The sequence below is a fragment of the Taurulus bubalis genome, assembly GCF_910589615.1.
Source record: "Taurulus bubalis genome assembly, chromosome: 10".
Taxonomy (NCBI): Eukaryota; Metazoa; Chordata; class Actinopteri; order Perciformes; family Cottidae; genus Taurulus; species Taurulus bubalis.
In genome coordinates this window covers 3745402-3759401 of record NC_136598.1, presented here as the reverse complement: position 1 = coordinate 3759401, position 14000 = coordinate 3745402, and the positions used below count along the sequence as shown (strand labels likewise).

At 42.1% G+C, this 14000-nt stretch overlaps 1 protein-coding gene across 1 annotated transcript in view; it reads left to right on the top strand.

Moving 5' to 3' along the window:
* The window catches only part of LOC306742060 (retinol dehydrogenase 11-like), a gene marked incomplete at its 3' end in the record, with an annotated part of 40889 nt that extends 27092 nt beyond the window's left edge, over positions 1-13797 (top strand). The window contains exons 5-8 of the mRNA XM_079224399.1: positions 10776-10894; positions 12382-12505; positions 12674-13000; positions 13523-13797. Of these exons, the coding sequence (XP_079080525.1) occupies positions 10776-10894; positions 12382-12505; positions 12674-13000; positions 13523-13797 (845 nt within the window). The remainder of the gene's footprint in view (positions 1-10775; positions 10895-12381; positions 12506-12673; positions 13001-13522) is intronic.
* Positions 13798-14000: the final 203 nt, after the last annotated feature.

Here is a 14000-nt window from a genome sequence, read left to right as displayed (position 1 = left end):
AACCACACATTTCTCAGAGGGATTTTTAATGTGTACATCCTCGGTCCTTAGACCGTTGCTTTGGAAAAGGAAAAACACCCCAAATAAATCCCTTTGCCGAGGAAAGAGGAAGAAACCAGGGAGAGCCACAGAGGAGAAGTGTGATAGATGTTATGTGTACAGAATGAACAACATAATAAAATTACAACATAAGTATTATGACATAATGAGAGTAGTAATAGTAGTAGCAGTAATATTAGCAGAAATAATAGGAACATTATCACTAACAACAACAACAGCATCAGTGGATATAATATACAACAATAATGATAACAGTAGCATACATATTAATAAAAATGTAACTAATTGTGTCATATACGGCGTAGGTTTTGGTTTCAATATTTGTGGGGAAACATATAAAGTGTCTTTACTTCCTGAATTATCTTCATACATGTATTAATGCAAAATTCAAGATTTCTGCTCATGTTTAAAACTTTCTGCACATTAAAAACATCTCCAACATATCTGTGCCCTCTGAGAAGTCACAATAAAGTTGTAATAGTTAAAGAAAATAAATGTACCTTCCTATAAAACCAAAACCAACAGAAAACTCTTCTGATCAGGTATTCTTCTCACCATCATATATCTTGTTGTGGTAGTGGTTGTGGTGCCAGTGAGCCAGAACTATTCCATTAACACCTTTAAACTATGAAAAATATGAAGCAACTCAGATCTCATCATCAGCACTGTCTGCATTCCTCACTCCCGGAGCTGGGAGGAGAGGGCCTTGGCCGGTTAAGATTACGGTAGTGATGAAATAGAAAATACACAATTGTGAACAGTGCAACCGATACCAAAAGCTCCCTTTCCTACTTTAAATGTCGTTGGCAAAGCCTCTCAGGAGCCAGTTTGAGATGGAACAATTGGGCCTTTACTGACTTCCACTGACTGCTGTGCAGAAGCAACTAGAACTATTGTATACAAATATATACACATGTGTAGGAGATTGTGTAACTGTACTGGGGTATTAGATTACATCCAGAGTTACCTGTCCATAACTGTGCCAACACAACACTTTTTAATAAAATAAACATGACATGACATTATGAAAGTTGCCAAGTCATGGTGACACAAGCAACACGTACAACTGGTCTTTAATCTCTTTCAGGCAGGAGTGGAGCAGTAAAGGAGGGTGTGATCTGAATCTCAATCTGTCAACACTGACAACGCTGTCACTATTGACTAAGTGGGACAAGCTGGACAAAAGGACAAAAGGAAACATGGCGGTTGTGTTTACCCAGGTGCCGCATTGTGTAATATAGTTTCTCGCAGCCAGGAGCTGTTGAATAGCTGATCGAGACTATGGCTGGGTTGCACCAACAAGGATTAACTCTTAAACTAGGTTCAAACCAGATTTGTCTTTTAATCCAGTTGCACCAAACTTTAAACCTTAACCAAAGTTTACAATTAATCCTGGGTAAATCTAACCCTTTGGCAATCTCTGTTTAATTTCCATTTAAATCTAGATTAAAATCAAATCTGTTCCACCAGTTATTTTAAATCTAGACTAAACCTGGATTAGCAGTTATATTTAAACCACCCCTGGGCCCTGTTCCTCGTACCTGGCTTACTGAGTTAGCGGGCTAATTGTCAGGATAAGATGACGTAGGTCAGGCTTTCTCGGTTTCTCGAAGCAAGCTTAGATAAATCACCATAGCAACACATCCAAAAATGTAAACCTGCTCCCGGGCAGGCTTACTGAACTTCACTGGATAAACTGGCCACTCCCACCGGACAAAGAAGGCAGCTCCCTTCCTCATTGATGAAGGAGCGATATTAGTTATATTAGTTTTATAGGGAGAGAGTTCTTTCAGATCTCCAGGATCCATCCTTTACATTATCATGACTTCCTGTACGCGGCGCTATAGATTTTGCCGACAAGAAATAATTTATTTACGAGAGCTTCTCGAGCCGCGGACATTGATCACTACAGACGCAGCTGATCGCCGTCTCAGACACAGACTATCAGCCGCTGCATGCCGCTGTTCTTAAGTTTATTTAGTTCTTCAGAAACTTATGGATGTGTTGAAAGCACTCATAATTATATGACAGTGTTATTAGTACTGTAGTAGTTTTTAAGCTTAGTTTGTCACATTTGGACTTGCACATCTATGTAAAATGAGTTGTTTGTGTGTACATTACAATGCATGAAATATGATAATTAATAAGGGATATCATTATGAGGGATTTGTAATTGTATGCATATGAAGGTCACTTTTATTACTGTAGAATGATTGATGTGTGAATGAATGTTAGACAAATACTGCATGCTGCATGATATATTGACTAGTGCTATAAGGAGTGTAGTTCTCTTGTTTCGCCTGAGGGAGCAGAGCCGAATATTGACTTTTGAGACAATGGACACTACCCTTTTTGGAGAAGAAGAAGACGGAAGACGGAAGAAGAAGTCTATTTCCGCCCCTGAAACGGCAGGGCCAATAATATGTTTATAAAGGTAATAAAACATTAAACCAATAGGAAGGACTCTAAGTCCCACGAATGAGTTGAAAACTAACTGGTGCGCGAACGCTCGGCCTCTTTCAACCCGCCCAGCGAACTGTTCGGACCTGTGTCTAAAGTGCGCCGTGGATTTAAAGGGCCCGTGCGGGAGCATAAGCTGTCTATCATTTTTTATTAAATATATTTTTACTATAACTCTTTTGGATCCCGGACCTCATTTCCCACCACCTCCCAGGATTTGAACAAATAGTTTACAATACACCATACATATCATTATTGTAGAACATGATTAAGGTGATCGTCATAAGTATATATTTATTCGTAAATATAATCTGATTGATTTGGGTGATGAAGCACTTCAAATTTGCCGATACATTTTCCCAACACTGACGCATTTAACTTGTCTGATATGTTTGTGACGCTTATGTCTCGCAGCGGGGGCGGAGTTAAAGTTACGTTCATGGCAACAATGTTGCAAAAACGTTGGAATATTCGCAACGCGTTTGCTGTGAATGACTACGGTATTGACTTCCTCATATGCGTTCATGATCATCTCCTGCTTCTCAGCAGAGAAATAAAAAGAGGTTCCTCTGAGTTTATTGTCCATTGTACTGTTAGAACATGGTGGTGTCAGTGCTCCATTATTATCCCTTCTGAAGAGGAGCGGGCGCGCGCATTTTTTATTAGCCTTTATTTTACCAGGTCGGTCCCCGTTGAGATACAATGATCTCTTTTCCAAGGGAAGCCTGGCCAAGATAGCAGCATAGACAAAGTTTCAACATACACAAGACACACAGAAATCACATAAAACAGATAAAAGACATTAAAAGATAAAGCAACAGGACTAAAACTCCGGATTTATACCAAAACAAGAACAAGTGCGCATTTATCCAGATGACTGACGTCTGGCTAGAATTAACGAGACGTTTCAGCGCGGATCAGCCGTGAAGAAACCCAGATAGCCTGATGTCAATCATCTCACTAATTTAAGCTGAAGATTAGGACATTTGCTTGACTTTGTTTAGCCAGGTATGAGAAACAGGGCCCAGCAGGAGGTTTATCTCCGTTTTATTGACAACATGGCTGCATATTTTCGTTGGATGAGGTTAGAGGAAAGAATTCCTCGCAGGAAAATTAGAGATAAGTTTAACCCAATTAATTTTTATGACAACAGCGAGTTTTCACAGCGGTATAGATTCACACAGGAGTCTGTCATATAGCTCAATCGGAAGGTTGGACCAGCAATCAAGCATGGAAGTGAGAGGAATTTTGCTGTGCCACCACTTCTCCAGATCCTAGTAGCCACCACTGACCATCAACGGTGCTGACATTGAGCGGTCAGCAGCACCAAGTTCCTGGGGGTGGACATCAGTGAGGACCTCTCGTGGATCCCTGGCAAAGAAAGCACAGAGTACTCTACTTTCTCCGCAAACTGAGGAAAGCAGGAAGCCCCCCACCCATCTTGTGCACCTTCTACCGTGGCACCATCGAGAGCATCCTGACCAACTGCATCACTGTGTGGGGCGGAAGCTGCACAGACTACATAGTGAATGCAGCTGGAAGAATCATTGGTGCTTCACTCCCCTGTCCCCTCCCTGCAGGACACACAACACACACAACACCCGCCTCACCCGAAAAGCGACCAGGATTGTGAGCGACCCCTGCCACCCCTCACACGGTCTCTTCAGCCTCCTGCCCTCTGGGAGGAGACACCGCAGCCTCCGGGCTCGCACCACCAGGCTGTCAACCAGCTTCATTCACCAAGCTGTCAGGAAGCTGAACTCTCTACGATTTTATGCTACAAGGTGTTTTCAGATGGTTGATGGGGATCTTTTCGGAGTTCATAAATCCACAGTCTGCAGAATTGTCAGCAGAGTGTCCAAGGCAATTGCAAGTTTAAAGGCTCAGTATATACACTTTGAACCAAGGAGAGAGACAACAGCTGGATTTTATGGGAGAGCAGGTTTTCCGGGAGTAGTTGGGGCTATTGACTGCACCCATATTCCCATTACCAACCCAGGTGGTGAGAATGGGGAACTGTTTCGAAATCAAAAGGGCTACTGCTCGATTAATGTCCAAGTTGTTGCAAGATGGCCACGATCCACACATGACAGCCGAATCTTTGACAACAGTCAACTGTGTGCACTGCTGGAAAGAGGGGAGATCCGTGGACACCTAGTGGGGGACAATGGCTATGCATGTTGCCCATACCTGATGACTCCTCTATTGATTCCTCAGAACCAGGCAGAAAAAAACTACAACTACGCTCACATTCAAACAAGAGGGGTAATAGAGAGAGTGTTTGGGGTGTGGAAGCGGCGATTTCCATGTATACAGGAGGGACTCCGCACACAATTGGACACTACCCTGATCATCATTGTTGCAGTAGCTGTTTTGGACAACTTTGGGAAGAGAGTCGGAAATAAGCTACCCGAGGAGGATGAGCACCCACTTGAGGATGATCTGGAAGATGCTCAAGTGCAGAATGCTGCAAACGCAATGCTGTCCGGAGAACACTGATTGAAAAACACTTTGCAGCGTAATTAAGGTCAGTATTGGCAAAATGTTGTTATATTTTGCCAATAGTGACTGATTTGTGCACTTATACAATAGATTACCTTAACCCATACTTAATAACTAATATGCTTCTTACTTTCTCATCCACACAGGGAGGAACAAACAAGAACAGCAAGACGAGGGGACTGCCAATTTGATTGAAAGAAACATTTTACTTATTACTCCAATAAATACAATTAATATGATTACACAATTTCAGTTTCAGAATTCACATGAGAAATTTGTTGTGACTGGCTTAAATCAAGTAGCCTTTTGCTTTGAAGAGTTAAGACCTCTTTTTGTAGCAACAGGACATCTTTTTTTAACTTTGCATTTTCCATATCAAGAATGCATCTCTCTTTCTCTAATGCAAGAAGCTCCTGGTGAGAGCTAAGCTTGGGGTGCTTAGCAGGGGGTTTCACAGGTGATGCTGCTGCTTCCATGTTTCCATCTGGCTCCACTTGCTCCAACATATAACATTGCTCCAACATATAAACACATTAGGAGGCTACCTACAACTGTATATGCACAATGCACTTTACTCTTGAGGTCCAAAGACATAGGAAATAACTCATTTAATAGAATACCATAGGCTACTAAAGAGAACATGGAACTGTTATTTATGTAGTATGATGTGCTATTCAATTTGAAAATTATTACAAACATCTGAGGGGTATGTAATGCATCGGCTCTAACAAATGCTTTGTAGGCAAAATTATAGCCTACTTTTGTCATTTTTGTCACGTTATTGCTGCAACTAACGGCGTTGCACAGAGTGATAACTTACTCGGGGTGATAGCAATTATTGTAATCTGCTATTCATCATATTTACACCCTATTGTGAGGCAGGAAGAAAGCACAGGTTAGCGCACACATATAACGAAGATGGAAGGAGGGGTTTGTCTGAATTGAACGTTCCTTGAGGAGATGGAGGAGCAAGAGAGGGAGGAAGTGAACTGGTCAGGGGTTGGCTTTGATCGAATTCACAAGAGAGGGTGTTGGACAGCCTGCAGTTTTGATGTGAATCTCTTATCAACGTGGAGCCCTGGCCTGTCACTGTCAGCTTTATCGCAACAAAGAGTCCTAATATGGTGTCAGAGTAAAAGGCCAAAACCCCAGATGCAGTAACGAGCTGTGAGGCCCTGCGGAGAGCAGGCCTCAGCCTGACACAACAGGAAAGCAGAAGTTGAGTATGGGCTCCTACAGTCCTAAACGGTCAACAGGGTGAAGGTACAGTACAGATCGCAGGAAGCAGGCCGTTAAGATGTGTAGAACAGATTAGATCTCTTAGTGCATCAGGCGGCCGAGAAGCTGGCCTGCAGGATTCTCTCAAGGGTCAGGGGTCATAAATTACACTTTTAGGTTTGGGGTTCTGCTATCACAGGGAAGTTTGTTCTGTGTGGTTTGATTCTCTTTACAGGTTAAAGATGATATGTGTGTGTTTTATTTCTTTAATATAACCTAGTGATGCTCAGGGTGGACGAGAACGTGTCTGCTTGACAGACACAGTTTTAGGTCAGTTGCGTTTGAGCGCGTAAGGTGAATAGACGTAGCAATACTTTGGTGTAGTTGAATGAATTAGCTTTTCTTCGCACTTTCAGCAGAGCCTCCGTTCTCCTATCTTCTCAGTTTTCTTCTACACTTTTCAAGTACTTTCGAGGTTGCATTTGTATCTTGTGCATGCTTTTCTATCTTTGGTGAAATAAATATTGATTGATATCGAAGTTTAAATCAAGTCAACGCGTCCGTAGCTCCTTTTTTGATCTCCTTCAATTCTTGGCTTCGGGCCATCAAAGAGCCAGAGGCAGAGCTACACGTGGACCCGCCCCGGCAGCCCCCGAGGTAAGTCTAAGTTTAAGGTTAATCCATCACGGCTCCACTCACTGATAAAGATACAGGACACACTTACATAACAGCATATTTGTTGTAATTAATTAGAGAGAGTTACGGTGACTGGTTGACCTCTGACTGTCCGCTGGACACCGCTGGGTGTCTACTTGTAGAGAGAGGGTTTAATAAGTATTAAATCCCCTTGCAAGAGTTTGTCATAAATGTATTAATTTTCGGTGGTTTGATAACAGCCGAGCCGGAAGCATAAGATAACCCAGGTAGTCCCTCTCTCGGGAACCGGGCCGTGTGTGACGGTCGGCTCTCGTGTTGCTTGGTGACTTATTTTACTGTTCAGTGATGTTGTGTTGTTGAGGTTTTCTGGGAACATATTCTGACTTCCTAGTTTAGCACCAGGTCATAACCTCCGCGGAGGTTCTGCTCGGGGCCGGAGGGGTGACACGTGTGCGTGAGCCCAGTGCGGTGGGCTGGTGGTCTGAGACACGGCTGGACCCTTCACTGTGTCCCGTGTCCCACCTGTCACCTGTCGGGCCTGGAGTCGAGCTTCTCTCTCTCTCTCTCTCTCTCTCTCTCTCTCCCTTTCGCAAATTAAAGCCTGAAAGCCTTTAATTTATCTATTAAAAATAAAATATAAAAATAAATAAACGGTTAACTTGCAGGACTAACACTTACACTGCTGTCATAAAGAGCCCACCAGCATGAACTGTTTAATACTATTTACATGTTCACAGTCAGTACAGTACATAATCAACACAACGATTATAAAATATATAGCATGCCACATATGAATATATGTGAACAAACATACAAATGTCACAAATGAAATGACACGAATTACTATATGAACATCTGTTTATTGAACTTTAACAAAATTGCAAAGTGCAAATGTAAAACAAATCTTTTTTGTGGCATTTAGTGCAGTGCTTCTTTAATGTGTCTTGTCCATATATTGAAGCAATAATGATAACAAATAAACAATTCTAAATAATAAATACTTTATATAGCCACATATTAAAATATTGAAAATGAAGACACTTTTCAGTCCTTCTCATATATTAAAGCAATACTGATAACAAATACAATATTCTAAAAAATAAATTCTTAATATGGCCACATATCAGCACGTAACATCAGCATTAAAGAGAAGTATAAACAAAAGGTAGAATCAGACACATGCATGAGATTCCAGAAACTCCAGAAATTGATTGCATGACTCATTACTGTTGCAGAGTCACCAGGCCTAAAGGATGTTCTTGTTACATATACAAGTGTACAATCCAAATAATGACATCCACATGACTTGTTTCAGCGTTGACAGATTGAGATTCAGATCAGGCCCTCCCTTCACTGCCTCTCCACGCCTCCCTGAAAAAGATTAAAGACCAGTTGGACTCGTTGCTTGTGTCACCATGACTTAGCAACTTATTTATGTTTATAAAGTAATTTGATTGAAAGTGTGTATGTGTATAGTTATGGTTGCCTGGGTATCGTGGCCCCAATGCCTTGGCTTTGTACACTATGCCTCAGTACACACATTCAACGCACAGTACGCACATATTACTACACATTACTACGAGAGTGCACTACTAAACATCCTTTACAGTAGGCCTGGTGACTTGCCAAACAGTAATGGGTCATGTAATTACAAACATTAACCATAGTTAATACTGTGGTTTATACGGGGTTTAAGGTGTGCCACTCTTGGTCTCACTTTCTCTTGTCACTTTTACAAGACAATTATAAGATAATTCTATGCAATTAGATTACATTCTTGTGACGACATACATAACTTCAAAATGTCCTTTCTCTTTGACATTAGAGGGTTACTTTGAATGGTGTGTGGCGCCATCTGGTGGTTGAGTAGCGCTAAACCGGTAAACCTTATGATATTGGCGAAACGAAAATGTTATTTTAAATTATATCATCTTGTCACTTTTGTAAAAACGCCATGTTTTGGAATCATTTTTTTCTCAAAAAAATCTCGGTACTTTCACAATTAACCAAGAGAACAAAATAGTTTCTGTTGGGCCACAACAACTTTGTTATAAAAGTCTTAGATGTGGACACACTGGGCTGAACAGGACGCTATAAAAAATAGGGAATCATGACAAAGGAAAATGCGACTATTGTGGGCAAGAGGAAACATATTATTATAGAACATGTCATTACACTGTCAGAAATATGAGCATGAAAAAAGACAGCAATTGGAAGCCTCTGCAAGGAAAAAGTACAGTTAGATATAATAGGTGTTCTTCAAAATAGCTCAAGTAAGTGCTATCAAGTACTATTACAGTATCTTAGAGTAACAAATATTATTGAGAAAATATGAGCCCTGGGCTTATTTATTTTGGTTGGGTTGTTTTGGTTTTGTTATTTTTGTTTTGTTGAAGTTATATATATATAAACAAATAAAAAACAATAACAAACAAACAAACAACAACAATATATACAACATACTAAATAAAAAACAATCGCAAACAAAACAATATATATATATGTGTGTTTATATATATTGTTTTATATACAAAACATATATATATATGTTTATATATATTGTTTTGTTTGTGATTGTTTTTAATTTATTATTATTATTATTTATTAATAATGCTACTACTATAAAGTACTACTAGACATCTTGATCCACACTCCATACCAGATGGTGGCGGTAATGCACCAAACAGTTGTTTACCAACCGCCAATAAACCGTTAAAAAAAAAGAAGAAGAAGAGGAAGAAGGGTATTGCCCCGCCATTAAAGCAAACGAAGAAGAAGATAACTACACTGGCTCGGTGCAGAGATGTCGGCGTTGCTCTGCCTCGTAGCAGGAGCCCTTTTCTCTTACGTGCTAGTTTATTACAGCGTGTTCAGAGGAGCTCGGTGCTCCAGCTCAGTGAAGCTGAACGGGAAGACGGCCATTGTTACAGGTACCGAGCCTGAGCGGCTGGCTCCCAGTGACGCGTTAACTCAAACTCTCACGTTACCACTTCCGGGTTGTTTGAACCCCGTGTCATTCGGTGACAGTTACAAACTGGCCCACCGACTAAACGTACACATTCACAGACCTCTGTTTTCAGACCCATTTAATATACTGCCCTCACCTGTAAGAGACACGCGCATCTGCGCACGCAAGCTGCACTATGTGACGTAAAGGAGTCCAGTTATGATGAGCGCATTGTTTCCAATTAGCCCACAGAATAATGCTTACAGGGTTCTTACCGTCATGGAAAACCTGGAAAAGTCATGGAATTTTAAAATGGAAAAAACCTGGAAAAGTCATGGAATTTTTAAATGGAAAAAACCTGGAAAAGTCCTTGAAAAAAATAAAACCCCAAAGTTTTTGGAAAAGTCATGAAAATGTGTTATATGTTGATGACGTTCATTTATGCTGAGTTTGAAATAATGAATATGCTTTTAAAAGAAAGATGCTCAAAATATAAGCAGGCATACGCTGAGTATATCTACACATGTTTATTCTCTTAATCAAACTATTGTCTCTCATTCATTTGTGTCGTTTAAGGTTTACCGGATGCTTTGAAATTCTCATTGTTAGTTTAAATACTACATTTTCTCACTTTTTCATGTTTAAACTGAGATTTCACAAAATATTTGGTCATGGAAATTTGGTTTAAAGGCATGGAAATCCATTGGTCAAAATGAACCCTGTTGTTACCTCTATTCATCTTTGTATCACAGTGCAGTGATCTGGGTGTAGTGTGTGTTTTCAAAGTGCTGACTGTATAACGTGAACAGGAAATGTTGTAGTTTGTTCATACTGGCACTCGACTCTTCTGTTGGCCGCGCTGTGCACATGCAGGCTCACTACAGCTGCTCGTGTTCAGGCTGCTGTTCAGCTCAATGTTTTTTCTGCACAGGAAGCAACACTGGCATCGGCAAGGCCACGGCTCTGGATCTGGCGAAGAGAGGGGCCAGGGTGATCCTCGCTTGCCACGACAAGGCCAGAGCTGAGGCGGCTGCTTTTGACATCCGTAGAGTAAGTACTCTGCCAACTATGGTCTATAGCAGGGGTGGGCAATTATTTTTCCCAGAGGGCCAAATGAGCAACTGAAATTATTTTGGAGGGCCGGGCCAAAATGCCGAACTCAATTATACGTAGTATACGTTTTATTTCTATATAAAAAGCAGTAAATGGCATTGTTTTGACTGCTGGTAAAAGTGTATGTTATTATTTGGCAATTAAAAGGCGTGGTTTGCTTTCAAAAATATCATTTATTCAAATAGAATTTCCTAAATGATAAACAAAATGTGAAACATTTGACTCATTTTCAGTCACATTAATAACAAAGGGCATTTTGAGTTCCATATACTATTGAAACAAGGATTTTCTTAGCTTTCTAAAGACATCACATCATCTTTGTAGCCAAAATGAACAAGACATGTCACTTAACTGTGTAACTGTGAAAAGAAAAGTGTCCCAGTTTTGTAGCCTCATGTTTGGAAAGTTGTCCTCCTTGAGAGCAGAGTAGAACTCTAGCAGTGATGCTGACTTAAAGTGCTCTTTCAGTAGTGAATCGGACTGCAGGTCAATGAGTTCAAGCTGAACATCAGTGGGTGCAATATCAACACTGCAGGTAAAGGGAGAGGAAACCAGCTGCATTTCATGCTCAACCTTTTTGAAACATTTTTCCCTGTCAAATTCGGACATCCATCCGTAGTGACACCTGCCAGTCTGTTCCATTCGAGTCCCAGTTTGTCCATGCTTGCGTTTACCTCGGTGAACAGGTCACTCCCCGTTGTGGTTCCTTTTATTGGCCGCATTGCTGCCAGCTCCTCCGTTAGCTTGTCGCGCGTTTTGAATCAAATAGTCTTAACAATGGTGGTTCGGACATCTAGTCAGGACGCCTCCTGGACGCCTCTTATTAGAGGTTTTCCAGGCACGTCCAACTGGTAGGAGACCCCGGGGAAGACCAAGGACACGCTGGAGAGATTATATCTCCCGGCTGGCCTTGGGACGCCTCGGGATCCCCCAGAATGAGCTGGAAAGTGTTGCGGGTGAGAGGGAAGCCTGGGTCGGCCTGCTGAACCTGCTGCCACCGCGACCGACCCCGGATAAGCGGCTGATAATGGATGGATGGATGGAGTCTCAACAATAACTGAAGATTAGAACCTTCTTAAAAGTAAGATGTATTGTTCTGTTGGACTGCAGTAACTGTAGTGCAGTATCCACACAGTTTCATAGGACGTGTTCACATAGAAAGCCTCACAGGACCAGGCTATAGTTAACCCAAAGTTAGACTTGCCCATAGCATCTGCACATGTATTATAATGTGGACGTAAGTTGAAAGTCAGTGAAATGACCTGAGCCCCCAGAAGACTTCCCATTGTCCACGCTGCCAAGAAGGACCAGCCTGAAGGAAACTTTGTTTCCAATATATTTCAAATGTAGTTTGAAATGCAAACGCTTCAGCTCTGCTAGTTTTGTGTTCACAGCCATTCTTAGCCAGCCTTCTTGTCCCACAGGAGAGCAGGAACAACCAGGTGGTGTTCATGCACTTGGATCTGGCGAGTTTCCAGTCTGTTCGCTGCTTTGCTGAAACCTTCCTGAAGACTGAACCCAGACTGGACATCCTCATCAACAACGCAGGTGCGGATGTTAAACATGGCGGGACCATCCTCCGTGGCACAGCCACGTCTCTTCATGCAAACCAAATGGGGGGGAAAAAGCCCCGTTAAAGGAAATCACTCCAATTTGACTTCACCACGACAGTGCTGTAAAATAGAAGTACACCAAGTGATTGAACCACTGTTTCAGGTGTGATGGGGCCAGGACACACTGCGGATGGTTTCGGCTTGGCGTTCGGGGTCAACCACCTGGGTCACTTCCTGCTCACCAACCTTCTCCTGGAGAAGCTGCAGCAATGCGGTCCCAGTCGCGTGGTCACCGTGGCTGCACTTCTGCACCACTGTGGCAGTGCTGACTTCCCTCTGCTGGCTCCGAAGAAGGACCCGGTGCCCGGTCAGTCTACCTGGAGCAACGTCCGAGCTTACTGCAACAGCAAGCTGTTTAATGTGCTCTTCACCAGGGAGCTGGCCAACCGGCTGGAGGGCACCAGTGTCACCTGCTACAGCCTCCACCCAGGTTAGGTCTGCACATTTTATATCCTAATGTTGGGGGAGATGAGGGGGATAATTTACAGCAGGGTTCATACGGTCATGGAAAACCTGGAAAAGTCATGGAATTTTTAAATGGTTATTTCCAGGCCTGGAAAAGTCCTTGAGAAAAATAAAATCCTAAAAGTCTTAGAAAAGTCATGGAAATGTGTTATATTCATGTGTTCATGTCGTTAATTTACGCTGAGTTTGAAATAATTAATATGCTTTTAAAAGAAAGATGCATACATACAGGCATCTATACAAATGTTTATTCTTTTAATGACTGTCTCACATTCATTTGTGTCATTTAAGGTTTACTCTATGCTTTGTATTCTCATTGTTAGTTTAAATACTACATTTTCTCACATTTACATGTTTACACCGAGATTTCACAAAATGTTTTGTCATGGAAATCCATTGGTCAAAATGTGTATGAACCCTGTGTACACAACAGTAATCGTGGAGCGCTTCCACAATCCTCACGTGTTTGGTTCATTTCTTCTTCCAGGGCTCATCCACACAGAGCTGTGTCGCAGTCTGAGCCTGTGGCTGCAGCTCCTCATGATGCCCTTTGCCAAGGTCTTCTTTCTGGATCCTGACGGGGGGTCCCAGACCACCCTGTACTGTGCCCTGCAGGAGGGCATCGAGCCTCTCAGCGGACGTTACTTCTCCAACTGTGCGCTGCAGCAAGCGGGCGCCAAGGGGCGAGATGACGCCCTGGCAAAGAAGCTGTGGGAAGTGAGCGAGAGGTTAACCAGGTCATCCCAACAGACTGAATCCTGATCCAGTCCTCATCAGAGTCCTCAACAGGTCTCCAGTCGGTGGCTTGTTATTGGTCTATATTTCTTTCAGGGCCGGTCTCTCATGGTCTTATACATGTACGAGGTAGTGAACATAAAGCAGCCTTGTACTATTTCTATGACATACATAACCTTACACATGGGCCCATTGCTTATTAAATGGCAGTTATTCACAAAGACGTGTCA